The sequence below is a fragment of the Electrophorus electricus genome, chromosome 8, assembly GCF_041902795.1.
Source record: "Electrophorus electricus isolate QZ-2024a chromosome 8, ASM4190279v1, whole genome shotgun sequence".
Taxonomy (NCBI): Eukaryota; Metazoa; Chordata; class Actinopteri; order Gymnotiformes; family Gymnotidae; genus Electrophorus; species Electrophorus electricus.
Genome location: NC_137504.1, coordinates 5,406,724 through 5,430,586, shown reverse-complemented (window position 1 = coordinate 5,430,586; position 23,863 = coordinate 5,406,724). Strand labels below are relative to the sequence as shown.

The 23,863-nt window shown below is 42.9% G+C and overlaps 1 protein-coding gene across 2 annotated transcripts; it reads left to right on the top strand.

Moving 5' to 3' along the window:
- Positions 1-663: 663 nt before the first annotated feature.
- stxbp1a (syntaxin binding protein 1a) lies at positions 664-23,861 on the top strand. 2 transcript variants are annotated; one of them, XM_035527426.2, is made up of 20 exons: positions 664-868; positions 10,839-10,888; positions 11,454-11,535; positions 11,861-11,937; positions 12,320-12,398; positions 12,799-12,902; positions 13,834-13,982; positions 14,283-14,367; positions 14,451-14,581; positions 14,777-14,884; positions 15,052-15,112; positions 15,517-15,582; positions 15,701-15,781; positions 16,035-16,173; positions 16,287-16,396; positions 16,486-16,587; positions 16,687-16,772; positions 17,527-17,681; positions 18,145-18,311; positions 22,273-23,861. In XM_035527426.2, exons 1-19 carry the CDS (start codon positions 832-834, stop codon positions 18,252-18,254), a joined length of 1,812 nt encoding a protein of 603 aa, XP_035383319.1. In that variant the 5' UTR covers positions 664-831; the 3' UTR covers positions 18,255-18,311; positions 22,273-23,861. The 2 variants fall into 2 exon arrangements, with proteins under 2 accessions (XP_035383319.1, XP_035383320.1); XM_035527427.2 differs by lacking the exon at positions 18,145-18,311 and having other exon boundaries at positions 665-868.
- The last annotated feature ends 2 nt before the right edge of the window (positions 23,862-23,863 follow it).

Here is a 23,863-nt window from a genome sequence, read left to right as displayed (position 1 = left end):
ATACAGGCAACATTTAAACGACATGAGAATTAAATACATCAAAGTTAGAAGGGAAGGAGGTGTTGGCTAAACTAAATTTAGAAATGGAATGCTGTGCTGTCCTCTTGTGGACACATTTGGTAACTGCGATTTAACGGTCAATCACTGTTATCTCGGAAGAAAACTAAACCTTGTGAAATGTTCTATAAAAAACTCATAAAAGAGCAGCATATAACCATGATACAAGTATTTGATCTGTATTCTTAAAAAAACAGAGGTTCTCTCTCTCTCTCTCCCTGTCTCTCTCTCTCTCTCTCTCTCTCTCTCTTTATATATATATATATATATATATATATATATATATATATATATATATATATATATATATATATATATGTATGTATATATATATCCATTCTTTAAATGTATGCGTGTATGCAAATGAATTAGATTCACGTAAAAGGCATCTGTTATATTTGGAATTATATTCCAAATATTCAGAATGTTTGCTGTGTTTGGAATTATTTTCCAAATATTTGGAAGCACATTTACAAAGCACGTTCTTTTTCGGGCAAGCACAATGTGGAACACTGTAGAAAACCCCCGCGTTGTGCGCTCTCATCCTCCAGCAAAGAGGCAGGCAGCACTCCGCTGCCGACGGGCTATAGGGAGGGGCGGATACGCAGTGACGTTGCCTCTCCGGTCGAACCTCCGCAGTCAGCTGCGATGTGAGGTGCGCTCTCGCTCTCTCGCTCTCTCTCGCTCTCTCTCGGCTAATACAGGGGCGGAATACAGCAAGGAGGAAAGGGAGGAGAAGATACTGAGAGCGGACTATCATTCGGGAGGAGCATCATGGCACCCATTGGATTAAAGGCCGTGGTCGGCGAGAGTAAGTATGCCGATGTATTATTACCTGCATTTATTATAATACGCTCTTAGCATGGGGTAAAAAAAAAAATTCGATGCGGTGCAAGAGGCATGCTGGGACTTAGGCCCAGTGCATGTGTCCTCCGCGTTCCTTGCGCATTTAGTACCCCCCTGGATGCGACTGGTCGTTGCGTTGGTATTGTGCACCCGCGCTGAACGATGGGGTGAATAGCTCGGACGTTTCTCTCGGGGATCCAGCGCGGCGGACGCGCGCCGTAATTCAGGCAGGTATGAACTAAACGCAAGTTGCTTCTTTAAGCGTTTGCATCAGAATAGCAAACGAAACGCTCTACGCTGGCATAAAGATATTCAAACACAGAAACGCCCTTTATTTTGCGTGGACATTAAACACGGGAATTATGCGGCGCTGATTTGATTCTGTACTGCAATTCCGGTTTTTCTTAAATTGGCTTTTTACGTTAAGATCATCATTCCATAATCAGAGGTTCACTGCTTAGGAAAGAAACTCTCCTGCTCTTCTCTTATTACATTGGTGGATTAGCATTCACATTAAAGAAAACTCTCCCACGGCCATTGATCAGCAGCGCTATAAGTGGCTTGAATTCCCAAATGGTTAAACGTATCACATCCTGAAATTCCCATTCTTTAAAAAAAAAAAAGATTAAATAAGAATAGCCTAATATATCCGGGAAGTTCCAGATGGTATCGTTAAATGGCGGAATGGTGCATCTTCTTCAGCCGAATAACAGTAGATGGAAGCACAAAATGCGCACCCTTCTGATGTGTGTAATCTCCGCTCCCCATATTTGTCTAGCCATGTATTACAGACTCATTTCCATAGCAGGTCAGTTTAGGAAAGAATAAGGTAACAACGCTGGTGGCCTTACGTATTTAACCCCTAAGATGCGTGCGTTGCTCTGTGTTGTACAGAATCATGAATATGCAGTAGCTATGGTGTATAAGAGTATCGAGAATGCACGGGTTGTCCAGATTTAACGGATGGCTTTAATACCCCTTATGGACGGAGACCTTAGAAGTATAGATATGAGAGCTCTTTGAGCCATTTTAAGGACCACAGGAAACACCCATTAGGCAAAATATTATACGTAAACGTCTTTCACTTTGAATTCGCAGTGCTCTGCTTGATAAGTATGTACCAAACGAATAAAATGATTATTGACAGTGATATTTCAATGTTCCATTTTAGCCACTGTCTTCTTGTACTACGAATATGCATTTTATAGCAGAAACCTTCCCTGACAGATCCCCCCCATTGATTAAGACAGCTGCTTTTGAAATCCATCAAAAACATAGAATGAACAATTAGGCTCTTCAGGGCTTGATTACTTCATTTTAAAAGCGTATTTAAAAGGAACAGCTTGTAATGAGTAATGAGTGTGACATTCCGATTAAAATTATGATTACTAAGTAAAAGTACATTTCCCACAGGAATATGTATCATGATCACGATGATTTCGATGAAAACAACTAATGCTGGGGGGATGAAAACAAGCCAAACATTTCAGATGCAAAATTCTGACTCTAGTTTGTTTTGTTGCATAATATTCGCTACAATGGGAATAAAAACACACAATCAGTAGCTCAGTAGCTACTGGTTGCAATGCGTTTCTCTTAGTGTGTATGTAAACGCGTCTATTGGGGTGCTGTGGATTAGGTTACTGTTGGATTGCGCGCGTTTATTATGATAGTGTTCAAGATGGGCCCCTTTTGTCCGCCGCACGCGCCATACCGCGGTTTAGTGCGCTCTGGTGGGGAGGTGTTGCCCCCTCGCACTGCTGTAAGGGCCTGTGCGCCCGGGCGCAGGGTCACATAGAGAATCGTTGCATGGGAAGTGCACAGATGCGTCACATTCTTCTCTATGATAAATTCCATAATAGCTAAGATTTTTTTTTTTTCCCCTGTAGTAAGCAAACGTGTAGACCCTCTAATTGGAGAACAGCTTACTAACAGAGACGGTTTATGAAATGCGGTGTGCACTGCTTGTTATGTGTTAGAGACTCAGCTGCAATAATGCATTGTGGTGCTTAGTCATTATACGGATGCCATTCAGCTACTGCTCATGTAACTGCATAGCCTGAACATGCGGGAAATCCGCTCACTGGTAAAATGTTGAAATGACTTCCAGCATTAATTCATTCTGGAAATGTGTTTAATGGTTTTGAAAGGTTCAGAAAAAAAATGTGTTTACTTATTTTTATCCTTACTGCAGCAAAGGTCAGATTTGCTGTGGAGATAAAAATGTAGTATTTGGTACTGAAATATAGCATGTAGTAGGCTGCTAGGTACTGAATGACTGTAAAAACAGAACTAGGCCAAGACAGGATCTCTGAGAATGTTGTTGTGAAGAGACCTGCATTTTCATTAGTCCAGTTCTTAAATGATTCTGTTCTTTTGTGTTCCTCGCTACATGTTTCATGAAAGGAATTGGTAGATTCTAGGACCCTGGTTCGCTATAGAATTTGTTTCAGGAAGAAGAGCAATGGAGCAAGATGATATTTCTGCCATGCTAGAGTCACCAATAAACTCAGGCCCACCACAGAACCATAGACCACTTTTAGTTTGTGTCTTAAAGACAGATGCACATATTTAGACACACACATATGCACCAACACATGCACAGAAGATTTTCTCTTAGTTTGGCAGCTATGTATCAGTTTAGGTTTAATATCTTAATATATAATTAATATCTTAATATATATTTTGAAAGCACAACAGCAGCCTCCAGTCTCAGCTAACCCATGAGAATATTCACATTTCTGAAGACTGACTGAGTGGACTCTAGGAACACAACTTCATCAGTTTATAAGAAACAATATCCATTATGTGACCATCTGAGCTCAAGCACACGTTTTTCACATCTTACAGAAAATGCCAAAAAATGCACACAGTGTGTCTGATCTGTATACAGATGCTGCAGGCATGCTGGGGATGGGATTGAATGTATACCCAAGGCCTTGGTGTCCTCAGAGATTTCGCTCAATCGCATGGGGCCATATTTGATGCATCTTATTTTGTAAGCAGCGTGGGTGCTATTGTGGTATGTCACATAAAATGCTTCCACCATTAATGGTGCTACTGAGTATCGGCCTTGCTAAAATGTCCCTTTCCTGAGGACGCACAGCTTCTGGCGGTGCTTTCAGATTCTCCTCCCACTCGCCACATTAGCAGGCCTTTTCCACACTATATCTGAGAGACGTATTTAACACGCGCAGGGATAAATATAACTAGTAATAAGCCAAAAGAAAAAAGAAAAAAAAGAAGCAGTTGTCAGGCTTCCGTGCTGTGCAGCGTAGCCCGAAGAGAGCTGGAGAGGATGTAAATGATGAGGGGATGTACGTAGAAAGAATGGATGAGAGCATGAGGAGAGAGCTAACCTGCGTCCAACACCTACATTGCAGTCTAGGGGTAATGGCGTCTTACTGTGATGTGTGTATGCTGTAAGGCTGAGAGTGGCTGTGTTGGGTTTTAATACCTCTGCCCAGCCCTACCTGATGAGTCTGGAAGTTTCCCAGTTTCCAGCATCCCCAAAAGCCATTATGGAATGTATACAGAAGTACGATTGTTCACTGTGTCTCTCTTGGTCTGACAGCACTAGTATTAAACTCTGTGCCTTATCATTAGTACTGTACCTAAATGAATCAATTCCTCACACTTGGAATAGCATTTGGTAGCTCTCTGTATGTTACTATTGAAAGGAATTCTAAATGTGCTGATGCAACCCATGGAACTGTTGTCCTTTCCTTCAGTATTCATTTCAAAGTGGTGACAGTTCTGCTGGTGGTTGTGAACTATAGATCTATCTGCTTTGATGTGCTCTTCATTCTGGAGCTAAGATTGAGTAAATGTTAAAGGCATCCTTAATGTAATGATAGGAAGATAAGGCAGTAAGTTCAATCTCCCTGCTCTCTCTCCAGAGAATACATTACCCAGAGTTCCTGCCATGCACACAGGGTTTATTAGCTTGCTATGAAAATGAGCCTGAGCAGGGGACAGATAAATCAAACTTGTGGATAAGCAATACAGCCCTGCTGCGAGCCTTGTCCACAGAGAGCGATATGGGCTGCAGCTCGGTGTTGTGCCCTTTTGTTTAGAATAGTGTGTTTCCAATGTTATGGCATGCAGCTATCCATAGTAGTTCTGCAGATTCACCAATTTGCCCTTAAATTCCAGAAAGCATAACTTTGATTACTTTCATATAAATGGTTCTAGATGATACACGCAGAACAAAAGCAAATAACAAGCCTCTGATCTGAGTTGTTCATGCTGATGGAGAAAAAAAAACAATTGTAGTAATATAACAGAATACAGCGAATCAGATTATAAGAGCCATCTTGGTGAGGTCTGGAAATCTGCATATTATCACCTCTGTAATTTCTTTAGAGTCTGTTTTGTCCATCGCCAACAGAATCTGGCCTTTTGTTATGTCTAGGCTAGATTACTGCATTGCTCTCTTATTTTACCTGCTCAAGAGCTCTGTCATTAATCTGCAGCTAGAATTCTCCTTCACAGTAGAATGAGGGATCACATTCTCACCCCATTCTTATTGTTCTTTTATGAATTATATTCTCCTATTCTTTTCTCTTATTTTAGTTTAGATTTTGAATTTGATCTTGGTCGTGTAAAGCACTTTGTAAACGTTTTTAAAAGGTTCTATCCAAATGAAATAAATTATCATTAGTAATTGCATTTATTTTTTCCTGGTTATTCGAATTTGCTGGCTTCCTATTAAATATGCTCATCTACAAAACCTCTGATGACCGGGGAGGTCAGTTGTCTTTCATGTTGTAAGGTTACTCATTCTGAACATGCAGGAGAATTATTTTCCTAATTCTTTGGAACCGCAGGACTGACTATCATGCAAACCTGCCGTCTTCGCATCTGTCTCACCTGCGGAGGCAGCACCCACCTGCCATGTCTGAGTGAGATTCAGCCGCACTCGCCCATGCAGATGGTTGCTGTGTCTGGCCTCCCATGCTGTCCCTGCTCCCCTGTTCTGCTTGAGGAGCGAGGGAGCAGCGTGTTGCATAATGACTCAGCAGGCAGGAGGTGTGCACTGGGAGAACAGCCCAAGGGCCAGCTCACTTAGCGGACGCATGCTGTCCTTGGACTCCGTATCAAAGGGAGGGGCTCATTTGAGCCTCCTCTCGTAGCTCTCACTACTCCTCAAGGACAGCATAGAGACAGATCACTGGCCCACTCAGTTTATATATATATATATGGATGAACTATCAGGGTAAAAACAGCATAATTTGAATTTAAACCATTTGGATGAATTAAAGTGTAAATTGAGAAAATGTTGGTACCGACACATCAGAGCCTATGAACACAGCAAACGGTGGTCTCTGCAACAAATGTTACAGCGTGTTTTAACAAATCATTTTACATTATTATGAAAATTATGAAAAGCATAGCTAGAGGAACATAAATAGCTCTCTGTCTCTTTAAGAGGGGAGAAAACCCTCCAAGGCAGAATGAAAGTGGGTCATGAAATCAGAAGCTAGAGCCCCAAGGGAGCCTGGGATAGCGTAGGGTTAAATTTATAGTCCTTCATGATGGGACTGTAGTAGTTGTGCTGGTGGTAGGGGGTGGATTAGGGGCGAGTGTCATACTGAGTAATGCATTCAATTCACCCAGCTCAATACATACTGATACAGCAAACTGATGCACAACAAAATTCACTCGTGTAACCAGTTACTGATTCAGATATCAGTGCACTCCTACACAAATACAGTGATGGAGGCTGGACTCCGGGAGAACTATATATGTTAATGCATCAGAGCCAGAACTTTAACAGGTGCGTTGGAGAGCTGGTCATTGCATTTTAGGTATACAGTTGTGCACTCCTGTGATAACATCTGCATCTCTCCTCTTCGCACAATTAACACCCAGCTGGGCCAAAACATCAGAAAATCAAATCAGAAAATATCAAATTTGGTTATTATATAGTCCTCCTATGATTCATAGAGACCTCAAATCCAAATCTGCTCCTTTGCAATCCCTGGTAGTTGATTAATTAAATTATTAATGTAACTGGTTGGCCACTGTGTCATCACACCTGACTCATGGGTAAAAGGAGTGTGGAACATCTGTAAGACCTGGATGACTGTGATTTGAATTCCTCTGCTGAATTGTGTTGCCTGAAGAACCTGTACAACACGGTGTACTTATTGACTGTAATGTGCAGACAGCATTACATAATGGGACTGTAGCCTTGAGTCCGACATATGTACAGATCGCAGTCCAAACCATGCCTCCACGAGTGCATTCTGAGAACAGCTAGCAACAGCCATCTAGCACTGACTGTTTTCTGTCCACCAGCTGAGCCAATCTTAAAACACTGAGGTGGATGTTGGCTCTGTTTTGACTGCCAAGGAATGTTTTGCTGCATTCCTGGAAAGTGGAAGAACAGCCCTTTTAGCTCTTCCTGTAGCAGGTGAAGATCTGTGTGGAAAAAGCAGACACCCTGCCAAAATCCCCTACACTTCCTACACTGACTCTCTGCCCTTCAGCTCCACAGCAACCTCTGGTGTTTCCTCCCATGGCACATGGAGGAAAATATATTGACACGTGTGTTAGATGTCTAGAAAAACAACTATCTATAGCAGAATACTTCAGTAATGCAATTCAACAGAAAGGGAAATGTGGTCAGTGGAGTCCAACAGTTCACATGTGTTTTCACCGGGCCTGTTGGCCTACAGGCAAAAGCTTCAGATAAGCAATCCAACTGTTGGTTATTGTAGATGATTTAAAAAAAACTGAAACAGTCAGAATAAGACTAATGTTTTCCCCTTTTCTCCTGGAAAACATACACTGGTCTTTTTGACACATTGTTTCTTGGAACCATCTCCCTGCATTACCAATGAAATGGAGTTTACTTCAGTAAGCATAGGGAACATGCATTGACTGTACATACAGAACAGCCATAACAGAGTTGGGATTAGAGAGAATTGTTTCTGTCAGCATATAATGTAACATAAACCTCAGGTTTGATCATTCTATAAAGAATTAAGGGACGGAGAAGCATTATGCCTTAGCAGTACACAAACTGTACTGACAAATAAGACAGTTCTCATGCAGACGCCAGGTATGTTGGCGGTACCGTTGTTCGATTTGGCTAAAATATTGAATAATGTAATATATGGAGCAGACAAATGAAAGGCATGGTGGTGACATCATTTAGAGATGAGCCTGGCACGAGTTGATCCGCATCCACCGATGGCATGAAACGATAGGCCCCTACAGTAGGGCACGGGAGCCATGGTGTGTGAAGCCATGATAGATGATGCCAGCTCGTGCATCGGTTCCGTCTGTGTGGATGAGAAAAGAAATGAAAGGCCAAAGGATATGTGGCTGAACACGGTACTGCATGTATGGAAAGTCGGAAATATCTGAGGTTGGCCCAGAGTAGGCGTAGTGCCGGTGGCTGGAATGAGCAGCGGCTGAGATTAGACTGAAATATAGGCCAGGAGAGCAAGACAGAGTGGAGACAAACGAAACAGGCCATGCTGATAAACGGCACATGTATGGCACATGCTGGAATGCTCCAGTCATGTGGACATACAGCTCTGTGACACACAAACAAGCTGTAATGCAAGTAATAGGAGTTTTCCTCAATTGCTGACACATTATCAGTTTCATAGAAATGTCTATAGAGACCCTGGAAAGTCTTTCTCTTCCCCAGGAGATCAGGGTCTTGCTTACACTGGGATGTGCAGCTTGATCACACACACTAGCTCAAAATAACTTCTTATAAATGACCAGGATAAATGCAGAATCTTGTTAGTTTTTTTAAGCAGTTTGCTAATCTTCAGCATTCACCGTTCATATCAACAGCTACGATCCATCTGGAGCAAGCTAGCGGCTAGCGGTCTCGCTGCGGCAGCGCAAATGTCAAACTGCAAACACTGTCTGAGGTTATTTACTGTAACGCTGCAGCAAGATGCAATCAGCAATCAGGCTAATAGTGGCCTCACAGTGTAAACATGACTGCCTTAATACGATCCCAGGATGATAGGTTTACTTATTAGAGAGAAAGACAGAGAGAAAGAGTGATCAGGTTATGAATATCAAGCAAATCACCTTTATTCCACACAGATTATTTCCTTAGTCTTTTGACATCGTATGGCACTGATCAGCCCCGTGATTCTATCTTGGATTTGGGTGTGAAAGGCTGATGGTCCAGATTTTACTGCGTTTCTGCAATGCCCTCAGAGACGCTCTCATTTTGCTCTCGTTTGTTGTCTGCTCCTTTCCTGTCTCCCTGGCGGCAGCGCTGTAGACGTGACCACGGTTTTGCCCTTAAGCATTAGCAGCCTGTGTGGTTGATTTGCCTTTTTAGACAGCGCCAGTCCATTATGGCTCTGGCTTTCATTTCTAAATTAAATCATGAGATGCAGTCTCTAGCATTAAAAAAAAAATGATTACATCAAATTTCTAGTGCATCGTCGTATTGTCATGTGTGGATTGTTATATTTTATCTTAATGCATTTACAAAGATTACTTATTTTTTACTGATTGTGAAGTGAAAATAATTTACAAATAATAACTGAAAGGCTCCTTTATCTGCGTAAATTATGTATCAAAATGTAGCTGTAGACTTGAATTTGCCTTGTGCACGCCTGTCAGTGTGACCTTTATGACTTGGTAAATTCTATTATTATATTCAATATACTTTATTTACTATATTCAGTACAACCTGATAGATACACATTTGAAAGCCAGCTAAAATGGAAAGCCTAAACAAGCAGTAAAAATGTAATTTATAAAGAGAGTGGGAGAGAGAGCACGTGAGAGAAATTGACATTAAGGTCAGGACTTGGGAGTGCAGTCAGGCTTATGTGTGACTGGCATAGGAGAGGGCTCAGATTATTGGAAAATGGCTAGCAGGTCCAGCGCACAGGGCAGACTGGTGTGTGTGTGTGTGTGTGCATGAAAGGGAGAACTGAGGGATGATGGACAGCCTTGGAATAGGGTTGGGTCAATAATCAATACTGTTGTCCATCGTTGGTGGATGAGACATCAGGATGTTGAGCCAGCATCGTCTCAGCCTCAGCTCCACCCTCATCAAAGACAGCAGCGAGAACCCTTCCTGATATAATTCGTCCCTTTGCTGTAATTTAGAAAACTATATTTATTACTTATGACTTGCTGGAGATTAAGTTGAGCCATAAAACTGCTGAATATATATTTTAAGGAGTGTCCAGTCCATACAACGGAAAAAAAAAACCATACATCAGCCATTTGCTTTTTTTTTTTGTGTGTGTAAATCAGTTTTTTTTTTTTTTACTTTATTTTTTATACAATTTACGTTAAAATGCTAAAATATTTTTTATACTTACATTATTCATGTAGGCATTTAAAAATAATATTTAGAATAATGCTTTACCTACTAATTTAACTAATACTGTTTACATTTTAAGGCAATTAATTGAAAAACTACACACACACACCCCCTCCCCCCCACTGTGATGTCATCGTCTGTCATGATGTTTCCCTATAGATGTCATCATGGTGTGGTAGTTACATAGACATCGCCCACCCCTGTCTTGGAACTCTTTTCGTCACGTTGATGATAGAGCCATATTGTACGTGAATGTGGGTGCACTGCGTTTATGCATGCAGGAATCGTACGGAGATGCTCGTTTGTCTTTTAAATGTCGCCTGCCAGAAGCAGAGCGTTGAAGTGCTGGAGAAATGACCAGGAAGGGATGAGAACACACAATTGTGCTGTAGTCCCATGTGTTCATATGAGATTAAATCCATCTAAACCTGTTAACAACATGGATAGAAACATCACACATGCAATGAGGCTTATCAAGTAAATGGAAAGATTCTGAAACTCTTTACTAAGAGGCACAATCAAATGTTTCACAGTACCAGCTTTGAAAATGGCTAAGCAGTTTGTGATTTACAGGCAGATAAGTGATAAACACTGTTAAAACTCTTTACAGAAATCATGAATGATGTCATCAAGAAGGTGAAAAAGAAGGGTGAATGGAAGGTAGGACTAATTTCTTATTTATTTATAACAAATTACATTTCGAATTAAATTAAATGACAACTGGATTAACTGGGTATTTCTTAAACACAATTCTCTTAAACATTAACACAGACATGAGAAATCATGATTTTAAAATTCTGATTTTTGAAGCAAAATAGAGGCAATTCATTAGACCTAGCTACAGATACAACATTGGCAAATGTACGGGAGAGTCTGCTACAAGTTGAGTGAATTTTAGTTAAAGTTAGCTGGGAGATCAGTCACAGTAATGCTGGGGTGCTTAATGATCATTTGCTGAATTTTAAAATTCTGCTTCCCAGTCACAGGTGTTCCTGCTTCATTCAGTCCAGCTTATACACTCCTGGAAAAAAGTCTTTTACTTTAGAAGCAAATAATAAACAATATTTGCCTATGGTATAAACTGTACAGGAAACTCATAACCTAGTCTTTGCTTCTCAGTCAATCTTATGATCTTAAATTACAGCATTATCTCATACTAAATGTTTTTTTGTGTGTGTGTGTGTGTGTGTGTGTGTGTGTGTGTGTGTGTGTGACCTCTGCACAGGCCCTGGTGGTGGACCAGCTCAGCATGCGCATGCTCTCCTCCTGTTGTAAAATGACTGATATCATGACAGAGGGCATCACAAGTACGTCATCATACTCCTTTTGGGACTTTTATATTCATGACACACACACACACACACACACACACACACACACACACAGTCTCCATTCTCTCACCTCAGGCTCTTAGTACTGTATATACCAGGCTACATAGTTCAGAATGCTGCTCTGTGAAGTTAGCTGAAGGTATTTTGTTGAGAGTAATTTATTATGTTACAACCCATAGTTCTAAATGGCAATGTGAATGTAATGTGCAACGACAAATGCAGAATATCGTACTGCACCTTTCCCTCACTCACTCACTCACTCCCTTACTCACTCACTCACTCTCTCTCTCTCCTTTTCCAGTCGTTGAAGACATAAATAAGCGGAGAGAGCCTCTTCCCACCTTGGAGGCCATTTACTTGATCACTCCTACTGAGAAGGTATAACCCCTCACCCTCAGTTATGGCTTCTTCTGCTCTTAGATCTCTCTGATCTAAACGAACAACAAACAGACGTGTCAGACCGAACAATGCAGAGAACATGCAGCCAGACCTGACGACAGTTCAGTTCAGAGCTGTACGTCTTTTCACACCCTCTGTCTGCAGTCGCTCAGCGGGATCTCACGGCTCACGCTGACCATATGCTGCACACTGTATGAAGCAGCACAGCACCAAACACATTATTGACACAGCCTACGCAAACAACCATGGGTTGATGCCATGGCAACATGCGCACACGCACGTACACAACAAATGTCAACTTGCATGCATTTATGTACACATGCACGGCTTCTCAACCCCTTTTTTTTGTCTGTCTCTGCAGTCTGTACAGACCCTCATGACTGACTTCAAAGATCCACATTCATCGAAATACAAGGGGGCTCATGTGTTCTTCACTGACTGTGAGTAGGGGAAATATTGCCCTGTGTGCAATATTGCCATAATACCTGATGCTAAACACATTATCATTAAAGCTGGCTCAGAGCCAGGCTTTGCTCACAGTGAGAGAGAGAGAGAGAGAGAGAGAGAGAGAGAGGGAGAGAGAGAGGGAGAGGGAGAGAGAAAGAAAGAGTGAGAGAGAGAGAGAAAAACAGTTTAACATTACAAGCTAATTAAAAATAAATGTTATGTAATAATATATCCCTATCATTATATAAACCTATTCACTTATTTTCCAAAATTGGAAAAATTAATTTTTCGGTAAGTTAGGGGATGTGTAGACGGTGTCAGACGGACGTTGATGCCTTTAGAAGCAGTGTCTGCTAAGGAGGTGCTGCAATAAGCTCTGTGTGTGGTCTGCAGCTTGCCCGGACCCCTTATTCAATGAAGTGGTGAAGAGTCGGGCTTCCAAGTTTATCAAGACCTTGAACGAGATCAACATTGCCTTCCTGCCTTATGAGTCGCAGGTGAGAAACACAGAAGTGCAGAGAGAGAAAGAGAAATGTGAGAAACAGGAGACATGAGAAAGCATGACTTCTGCTGCACACCAATGCAGTAAGAAATAGATCAGCCACTGAAATTAGCATGCAAGAGTCGGGGTTTCAGAGGAAGACCATTTCAGGATGACGGAGCTCTGCTGAGTAGGAGAGGAGGAAGGATGGCCAGGCGGAACAGAGATTGACTTAATGCACTGGTGAGATTGGCTTTGGTTGCATATACGGAGAGATCCAGAACAGCTCGGAAGGTGGAGGGGTGGGAGGGGGGGCTGTCTGTTCCACAGTGCTTTGCTGCTGATGCTGTCTGCAATGATTAATTCAGTGGACTCAGGAGCTGTGCTTTGCTCTTGGCGTGACGCTGCAGCTTGCAATCTGTCAAGCCTGTCTCTTCAGAGACGCATCATTGGCTAAAGCAGCGTTCACATTGACTGACAGCCAATGAGAGCCAGCCATGGGCAGGAAGAGGTATCAGAGGAAACCCCCCGCTGAACAGAAGGGCGGTTGTGTCAGCATGTCCAAATAGAGGAAAGGGTCAGTGAAGGAGGACTGGTACAGAAAGGGAGAGAGATTGAGACAGAGAGATAGAGAGAGAGCGGAAAGACGGGAGCGCAGGAGAGGTGTGGAGACTAAGGGAGAGATAGCAGGGAAGGGTAAGCAGGAGACACAAAGGCAGAACAGAAGGTCTGGGGGTCTGAAAGCCTGGAGCCCGTCAGTGTGGGTTTGCTATCAGGTCCTTCATTGCCGGAAGAGAAAGAGAGAGAGAGAGAGAGAGAGGAGAACAATTCAGAGATGTGTGTCCAGTGTGTGGCTCAACTGCTTAAATAAAGATGTTCATATATAACGTGTGTACTGATAATGAGTCTGCGTGTGTGTGTGTGTGTGTGTGTGTGTGTGTGTCCAGGTGTATTCTCTGGACAATCCTGATGCCTTTCAGAGTTTCTACAGCCCTCATAAGACACAGATGAAGAACCCAGTGATGGAGAGATTAGCTGAGCAGTTGGCCACTCTGTGTGCTACGCTCAAGGAGTACCCCGCTGTGCGATACCGAGGGTGAGAGGGGGCAACACAAATACCACACCCCCTTCCTGCCATACCGTGTGGTTAATATTCAGTGTCCCTGTATTCTAAGAAAATAAAACTCCTGTTTTGAAGGATTCATGTGGACATGGTACAGTCGGAGTGCTTATGCGCTGCTGAAGTAGAGACGTTTATCATCATTTTGGAAAATAACACTAGGAGGGCTCAATTATATTTATACTGGAGCTGAGCCAGTGGTAGTCACTATGGTCACAGTAACCACCTATGGGAAATGCAGTCTGACTGCCTGCATGCTTTTGTCTTTAAATGCAGGGAGTACAAAGACAATGCCACCCTGGCTCAGTTAGTGCAGGACAAACTGGACGCCTACAAGGCAGATGACCCCACAATGGGAGAGGTAAGTGAGAAGGACCCCCCCAGGCTGGGCTGTTACGGCTGGTGGTACAGGATGTAACCCTCCTCCCCCTTTCCTGTCTGCAGGGTCCAGACAAGGCCCGCTCTCAGCTCATCATCCTGGACCGGGCTTTCGACCCAGTCTCGCCCGTCCTGCATGAGCTCACCTTCCAGGCCATGGGATACGACCTGCTCCCCATCGAGAACGATGTCTACAAGTGAGATTCTCGCGACTGCCGTGGTTGTGCATTGACGGGATCGCATCGATGCGTGCACAGGGGCAACCCGACCCCACGGACGCGCTCTGGGCGGGGTGGGGGGTGGGGTTGGGCGAAGGAAGCTCCAAAACAGGTGCCTGAAAAAAGTGGATGAGAAAAGAGAAAACTTGCCTTAGCGCGCGTTGTCTCTGTCAGGTACGAGACGAGCGGAATGGGAGATTCCAGGGAGAAGGAGGTGCTGCTGCACGAGGACGATGACCTGTGGGTGTCCTTGCGACACAAGCACATCGCCGAGGTGTCCCAGTGAGTAACGGACTCCTTCCTCCCTTCCTGTTCCTCATCTGTCTCCTCCTATTTCCGCGTTCCTCTTTGTGCTCCCTCTTCCCCAACCTGCATCTACCTACTTTCAGCTTTCCTCTCCATGTTTAAAGCAGAATGTTCTTGTTTCAGTTCTGCCTTCTCCTTTGCAGGGAGGTGACAAAATCCCTGAAGGAGTTCTCTGCCAGCAAACGAATGAACACTGGGGAGAAGGTACAGGAAGGGAGGGGCAAGGGGGAGGTGAAAGGGAGAACGAGGGGAGAACGAGGGGGGCGGGCATGAGGGAAGTCATCCATGGGCAGGAACGGCAGCCTGAGGAGGATGGCCTGGTTCCTCAGTGCTTGTTGGCAGCCATGTCTGAGCTATGATGACTGACTCACTTTATGAGACCGCAGCGGGATTAGTGCTGATACACGTACCGACACTGCACACGTGCGCACACACTCAATGAGGAGCGCTCCTTACAGCTGTAGCACAGTGGAGCATAATGGACTGACTGTTTTAGGTGTTGATATTTAGGCAGTTGAGGTAACGGCATAGACAACTTTCTCCTTTCTGTAATAAGAGAATGGAGCCCATGTGTGCCTCAGCTGATGAAGGTTCTTGTCATGTTTCAGACCACTATGAGGGACCTCTCTCAGATGTTGAAAAAGATGCCACAGTATCAGAAGGAGCTTAGCAAGGTAAGAGAGGTTCACTGACCACAGACCAGGCTCCTACCAAGGAAGTTCAGGTATGACTTCCTGAAGATGCACAGTATCCTTTGTGTTAGCTTTCAGCTTGAAACCTCTGTCTCTGCAGTACTCCACTCACCTGCAGCTGGCTGAGGACTGCATGAAGCACTACCAGGGCACTGTGGACAAGCTGTGCCGTGTTGAGCAGGTAGCTCACACACCAGCGCCACGCCACCGTAGCAGACGCACCATCGCCACACTACTGTAGCACACTACTGTAGCTCACGCAGCAGGAAAGAAAGATTAAATCAGTTGTTATCCACACCAGTGTAATGCTAACTTCCATTACTATGTGGGAACTAGGCAGATTCTGAACTTATATTTCATTTAGTACTCACAGTATGTGTTATATTTACATTAATGAATAGAAACTGAACCCCTAAACCCATCTTGTTGTGCAGGACCTGGCTATGGGAACAGATGCCGAGGGAGAGAAGATCAAAGACCCCATGAGGGCTATCGTGCCCATCCTGTTGGATGCCAACGTCAGCACTTATGACAAGATCCGTATCATCCTGCTCTACATTTTCCTGAAGAACGGTGAGGGGGAGAGAGAGGCGATCATGTGCACTGTTCTTTAGATTTCCGGCCTTGGTGGATTACGTGTATTGAGGCTAATCTGGGACGCTGTGTGTTTGTGTGTGGCCCCTCAGGAATCACGGAGGAGAACCTGAACAAGCTGATCCAGCATGCACAGATCCCGCCCGAGGACAGCGAGATTATCACAAACATGGCTCACCTGGGCGTACCCATCATCACAGATGTGAGTGAGCCTCTGAGGTCCCCGACTCAAGGAGTGCTCCGCAACTCTCCTGACTCACCTGTGTGCTCTGCCTGTGTGTGTCTGCATAGTCCACCTTGCGCCGAGGGAAGAAGATGGACCGCAAGGAGCGGGTCAGTGAGCAGACCTACCAGCTCTCCCGCTGGACTCCGCTGATCAAGGACATCATGGAGGTCAGACTGGACACTGGCTCTGGAGTGGGTGTTCGTTTATGTTCGCACGCGCGCGTGCATACATATGCGTTTCTTTACTAACATGCGTGGGTTTTGCAGGATGCCATTGATGACAAGCTGGACACTAAGCACTACCCTTACATTTCAACTCGTTCTTCTTCCTCATTCAGCACTTCAGCAGTCAGGTATACGCGTACACACTTACATAAACACACCCGCACACATGCGCGCGCGCACACACACATTACACTAGTATTCTGAAACTGAGGAGACAGAAGTAGCAAAGAATCAATAATCATTTGCAGCTGGAGGGGGAGAGCGAGGAGCACAGAGATCGATACCCTGATTGGTGGCTTGCACTGCGGGGGTGGGGAGAAGAATCAGGCCCCATGCATATAGAGGCAGTCGCGCTAGGAATATAACCTCCCCTCCCTTGTCAGTAATAACTGCGCTGCATGCGATCCGCCCTGACGACGGGCCAGGAGAAGGCCAGCTACGGCAGTATGTGTACACTGGGCTGTCTGACCCACCTCGCAACATGGGCCCATTGATCGGACTCCAGCTCAGCAAAGCTCGCACCGGTTTCCTGCTCATTATTCCTGCCATTGACTCCTCTGGAGAACAGGTGTGAGGAAGAAGGGTGTGTCCACACGGTCCGATTTTGAATCTTAGGCTGTAGAACACCCCTGAAATGTCACGTATGGTGCCGTCAGTAAACTTGTGTTGCTCCTGTGTCCACCTACTGCTCCTCACCGTCACTTGCTTGAAGTCACTAATTCATATTCTACTTGCATAATAATCTAGTTTGCTCAAACTGACACTAACATTGCATGCGCATCAGTTATCGGGAGAGCACCTGCCTAAGGAAACGTGGTCTGTAGACAGCCTTTCGCTATTAAAGCAGCGGTCTTGTCTGTTAATGTATCCCTTCCCTGGCAGTGCCCGGTATGGCCACTGGCACAAGAATAAGACCCCTGGAGAGTACCGCACTGGGCCCCGTGTCATCGTCTTCATCATTGGAGGCGTGTCCTTCAGCGAGATGCGCTGCGCCTATGAGGTCACACAAGCAAATGGCAAATGGGAGGCCATCATTGGTGAGTCTGCATCTCGGTTCTATATAGTGCAGTCAATGTAAATTAAGGATAGCAGATTCACATTTGTAGAAGCTATGGTACTGCAGAGTAGTGCTTTAAACTTGAGGCAACATAGTTTACTTCCTAATGCCTTTGAACTTAGTGAGATAGTGATATAGTCTTTTTTTGTATAGTTTATTTTCATGCTGTTTTGACAGGATGGTCTTAACATGAGTATATCAAGACCATTCTATCTAAGGAATCCATAAGTCCAAAAATACTTCTGAATCCTAACCTACATGTGAGAAAAAGGCAAAACCAGGTGGAGGAGGTTGGGATTCCTGGATTTATGAGAGATTGATGCGTGGAAATAGTTGCGTTACCCCCTCTTTCTTTGATATGAACAAAAAGTGGCAAAAGAAAGCAAGCGGGAATGCGGTGTTGGATGAAAGCTGAGCGTGAAGCCACCTTTGTTCCTTCACAGGTTCCACCCACACGCTCACCCCAACCAAATTTCTAACGGACCTGCGGCACCCCGACTTCAGAGAGTCCACTAGGGTGTCCTTTGAGGACCCCAATCCCTCAGACGAATGAGAGAGACAGAAAGAGAGAAAGGGGGAAGGGTGGGAGAGAGAAAAAAGAACACCGAAAGTAAAAACAGCCGTTCAAAGAAGCCCTTTCTGAGCCGCTACAGCACAAGGGCTTTCTTTTCCTCCTTACTACCACACCCTATGCGCGGTTTTCCTCCGCCCAACCCACCCCACCCCTTCAGGGATGAGCATCAGGCTCATTGCATGAACAAACTGTCAGTCTAATGAAAGTCCCACCTGCTGCTGATCACAAGCCAACCACAGACCACATTGCAACAAAAGACACTGTTGTCAGACTACCGTGTCACATAGATCTGCAGCAGGTGGAGCCTCTTAGGATTGGCCATGCAACGGGTGCTGGCACTATCCCTGCTGCTTCCCATTCTCTCCGTTGGGTGGATTAACCTGCACGGCCCCTAGTACATGCCCTCTAACCCAGGGGCAACTTGTCTATGGGCCATGATGAGCTCCTAGAGTTGCCCTTCCTGCTTTTTAAAAATTGATTCACTTTTTACGCAGATTAATCTACCCTAGAAATCCATCATATTCCAATTGTTTTTGAACAACAAATACAAGAAAATCACTTGCATCAAATCAACAGTAATTTGTTTCAGAATGGGTCTTCGATGCTGGGTTTCAGAGGACAATCTGGTTTCCATACGCTTTATTTCTATAATCCAGCTCCTTTAAACCACCGCATATCACAAGTCTACATGAGCAAGTGGGCGTCTGCATATTCTACACAACACATTCCTTTTGCTTCTGCAAAACTGGACAAATTGCTGCATTACTTATTAGAGCAATTTGGCTTTGTGATTCTACTGCAGATGCCAAAGCTTGAAATGTAGCTGTGTTTTCTCAATATGCTTTAGTGCTAAATAGTCACCACAAAATCCTAATTTTTTTTTTTTTTTTTTACATCAGTTAAATTTGGTCCTGCTAATTATGAGAAGAGTAATTTCTATTACTTCCACAAAGAAATCTTTTGAACAGTAACGGCTACGTTCATATTTCCAAGCTTAATGACTCGAATACGACTTTACATCTGTTTATACCTCGTTTAAGATGATCGGATCATGCTCGGATTTTACCTGACCGCATGAACAGCCAAGGCGGCACACACTCGCCGCACCGCGATATGATCATTCAAACCACATTCAGGGGTGATCATACGGATGTACACGTTTAATACAAGTGCAAACTGAACGAGTTAACGATATCTGCATAAAGCGCATAACACTTTCACAAGTGCTGCCGACGCGACACTTTCTCATACGTTAAATTGAATGTCTGGCATCGTATACGATGGAGTAAATTACGGCAGCTGCCAAACCTTCTGCGTCGAAATGGCGTGTGGCTTGGTGTGCTTTTCTACACTCATACGTTTGGTCGGATCTTGCATCGTTACAGTGGAGACGCATTTTTAATGAAAAGTGTAAACCGAATCCGGCCAAATCCAGTTACAAAGCGGATTTGCCATACGTTTCACAGCGTAAAATGAAACACTGATCTGACACATCTGATTTTTTTCCAGGGCCGTGTGGACACACAAATCCGATCTTTTCTAATCCGATTTGAGTCGTTTACCAGTGTGGTCCTAGACCTGACACGTATCCGATTCGTCGATCTGATCATCCACAGCTGTTTTCCGTCCTCCAGAACAAAATGCGGTGCACACCTGAGCTACTAGAGCGTCCTGTTGATGGTTTTAACACCATGACTCATCCAACAAATAAAATAATTTTTTGCTGCCTGTGACGCGGGCAAAGTACAAAAGTGCGCACGCGTGCTGCTTCGGAGACAGATGCGGTCACTTACAAATTATGAACGCGAACCCTCAAGATGGGCAAGTCCGATATGAGCAAAAACTGTAATTGAACATTGTGGCTTTGTAAAGTGAACGTAGCCTCAAATGTGCAGTATCCCCTGTGGGGCTATGAATCCATTTCAGTACAGATATTAATTTGAAATCAGTTTGATACATTTAGGTTTGGTTGAGATTTGTTTTTCAACCAACTATAAACCAAATTTTACTTCATAAAAATAAAGCATATATGAGATTGTTTTCTTTGGTGACATTGAACAAATACAACTGCATTTAATTTCATGTTGAACCATATTTCTTAAACAATGTTGGATCAACGTAGATCCAACAATTACACCTCCCCCACCCAAGGATATTCATGATCACACTCTATTAGATGGCCCAATATTAACCAGAGCTTCAGGATTCATCAGTGGGTCTTTTAAAATGGTCAGCTATCAAGCAGTGTGTTTTCTTCATACTTTAAGACAACAACTGCAAACCGATTTTATACTCTATAGAGTCATCAGTATCGCTGTATAGCTTTAGAATAATTTTGAGTTACTTAACATTGGTGTTCATGTTTGCAGTTCATTTTAAGACTGACCTCCTAAAAGTTCTTCAGCCATCCAGGAAATATAAAATATTATTTCTGAGTAATGTAGGGTTGACTGAAGATTTCTGTATTCATTTAAGATGCAAACTCTATAATGCCTAAAATTACTGTACTCTGGTTTTGGGTACTCTATTATATATTTGCATAGTTATGACTACACAAAAAAACATACTTGTACATACATAGTTAACTTCTTTTTTTTTCAGTGCTCCTATTTTTCTAAATCATGTCTATTATGAAGCTGAATATGAGGAAAGCTGATTGACGCAAAGTAACAATTAATAAACAAAACACTACTGCACTAATTTAAATCATTTGTATACAAAGAGAGTATCTTACCACACTGCATCTCTGAGCATTTCTGCGATTTTCAAAGGCATGCTTACATCCATATCTAATAATGACATATTAAACTAAGTCTTCTAATGCTATAACCTTTTAATTCTTTTTAAACCAGATTATCATTTTTGAATGATCTCACTGAAAATTGTCATCAAGTGCACTATACCAACCCTAAACCCATTTATTTGACATTAAACACATCCCAAACTGCACAACCATTTTATATTCCACAAACTAAAGTTTGTTTCTTTTCTGTTTGTTTATTAAAGTCCATTTCATTTCGTAAGCACATGAGAGCTACATAGTTCATTGTGCTTCTAGACAGAGCACAGCAAAGCTGCATGATTGCTTTATGTGGTTAACACGTGAGTGAGTTTTTTCCAGTCAGAACCAAAGCAAGACCAGTCAACTGTCTGTGCCAAGTTAACTTACCTACCCAGCGCTGCACCTTCATCCATATCGAATCCACTCTGTCAGGGTGCAAATCTTTCAGTTGCATAGCCTTTTTCCTCTGGGTTGTTTCTAAGCCCGTTAACTGGTCTGTTTAGCAGCCACTGCCCACGTTGCAGGTGTGACACTGCTACACAGCTGCTGGGTAGTCCTGGAACAGACGTAGCAACAATGTGCAGCTTTGCTAAAGAAACAAACAACTGACATGTATAATACAAGGACACCAAAATGGACTGAATGAAACATTTGTTCCAGCTGTTTACAATGGTCTATGAACAATGCAGTTTAAGCTATCAGACCATTATAAGGAGGACTCCATATCTAAGAGGGACAAATGTTCGAATAATTGTAAAGCTACTATTATTGTTAAGCTATTATTTCCTGTTAGAAATGTGTCTTCAGCTATGTATCTGAAGAAGACAGACTCATTTCCACTCTTACATTATATTCACAGCACTTAATGGACTATAGGTCTCTTTATGTACTATTAAGCATGTCTTAGTCCAGCTCATATGCCTTTAGGGCTGACCTACGTCTACAGATGGGACCTACTGTGAGATGTCTTGGTTTGTAGTCATTCTGTCCTTCTGAAGAATTTGTAGGAATATTGCTTAAATGAAAGCTGAATTCCTCTCATGTCATTTTTAACATTCATGATATATTTTGGTTTCATCTCACATTAACTATTATTTTATACTGAAATGGATATAAGAGCTGAAAACACATTTTGAGGTTGGCTGGCGTACCTGCTCAGTTCTAATTCTTGTGCTTGTTCTTCTCCGTTTCTCCCCATGGCTGCTCTCTCTGCAGGCTCCACCCATATCTTCACTCCTACCGTGCTCCTCGATGCACTCAAGGCCATGAACAAACCAGATGAGGATCAGACAAGCTAAAACCAGACCTGCCCCATCACCCAACAGACACCCCTGCTCCTATATAACTGTGTATGCATCTTGCTCGAAAGAAAAAAGCTAAAAATGAAACAATGGCAACATTGACAAAAAAAGTTATATATATAAATATATATAGTATGTTGAAAAAAAATCATTGTAAGTATTCTCATGTTTTACAATGGATGCAAATGAATAAACTGTCAAAAATAAGGTTTAAATATCAAAGGCAATTTAAAACTGAAAGTACCAAATGTAATATTGTATGCTATGAAACCTGCTAGAATGTGTAAATGGTAAAGACTTACTTTGTTTGACTCCTTAGTTGCTTGGTGTGATTTCCAGTGACTGTGGGTGAGGGAGGGACTGTATGTATAAGAGAGTCAGTGAAGAAATTAACTATATCATTTCTCATGCTACATGCTGAACTGCTGTCTTTCTGAGCTCTGGTTTTAGACTCCTGGATGTATACTGTTAGATGTGCATGCTATGGAATCTATTTTGTGGCTGCAATGGTCTAAGACAGAGAGTGCCCCTAGCTGGTGTAAATGTGGTTTTGACAGTTACTGGGAAGCGAATGGGACATCTGTGACAGAGAAGGAAACCAAAGCAGTCATTTGTCACGGAATCATCCGGCAAAGTGCGAGAGACACTGTACATAGTAAGCGAATGCGGATACCATCTCTCCTCCAGCCACAGATCTGCCTGAATTTACTTGCCACAACCTTTCGTTTTATTCCTCTGCAGATCTCACATTTTAGTGTCAAAAAGGCCATTGCTTGCAAATGTTTGAAGAATATTTAAAAAAAAAAGGGCCAGCTGTATTTCAGTATTGTATCCTGTCAGATTAAGTCTTCTCATTGGTTAGTAAACAATGTTTCACTTGGCCATGCACTGAGTAATGTGTTGTATATGCCATATGTTGATGTTTTAACGTCTCACTGTTGGTTGGTGATATTTCTGACTGTGAAGTAGTAAAACATTTCCTTTGAAAATGCCAATGTGAAGCCAATGTGTTTGTGATGTTTTAGCTGTAGTTGTAGTAGTAAACCGGAAAAATAGCAACTATATATTTGGTTTGTCTGTTAGTTTATCTTCTGGTGCAATGTTAAATCTTCCACTGATGAATGGCTTTGCAAAAAAACAAAAAACAAAACAAAACCCATAAACCCGTTTATAACAATTTCTTTCTGTTTATTTCTCTATATTCCTATTGTATTCCTCTGTTCTGGCAACAGTTTGTATATTATGCATTACTGCTCATTTTCTGTGATGCAATTCTTGTTTTTTGCTCAGTTCTTCTTTTTTGAGTTTGCTGTTGTAAAGCACTGTGTCTTCTAGATTTATATCAAATTTATTTATCAGAGAAAATATTAATGATAAGTTAGTCTATCCTTAAACTGTTCAACTTGCTGAGATTCCATGTTTGCGAGCGTTGAAGCACAAAAGTATACTTGATGTGTACCAATGTACTAAGGCTGTCTTAATAAATTGGCTTCCATTACAGAACT

Coding starts and splice junctions, on each gene's coding strand:
- stxbp1a (XM_035527426.2), top strand. CDS start 832: ATGGCACCCATTGGATTAAAGGCCGTGGTCGGCGAGA. Junction 869..10,838: donor AAAGGCCGTGGTCGGCGAGA/GTAAGTATGCCG, acceptor AACTCTTTACAG/AAATCATGAATGATGTCATC. Junction 11,536..11,860: donor CATGACAGAGGGCATCACAA/GTACGTCATCAT, acceptor CTCCTTTTCCAG/TCGTTGAAGACATAAATAAG.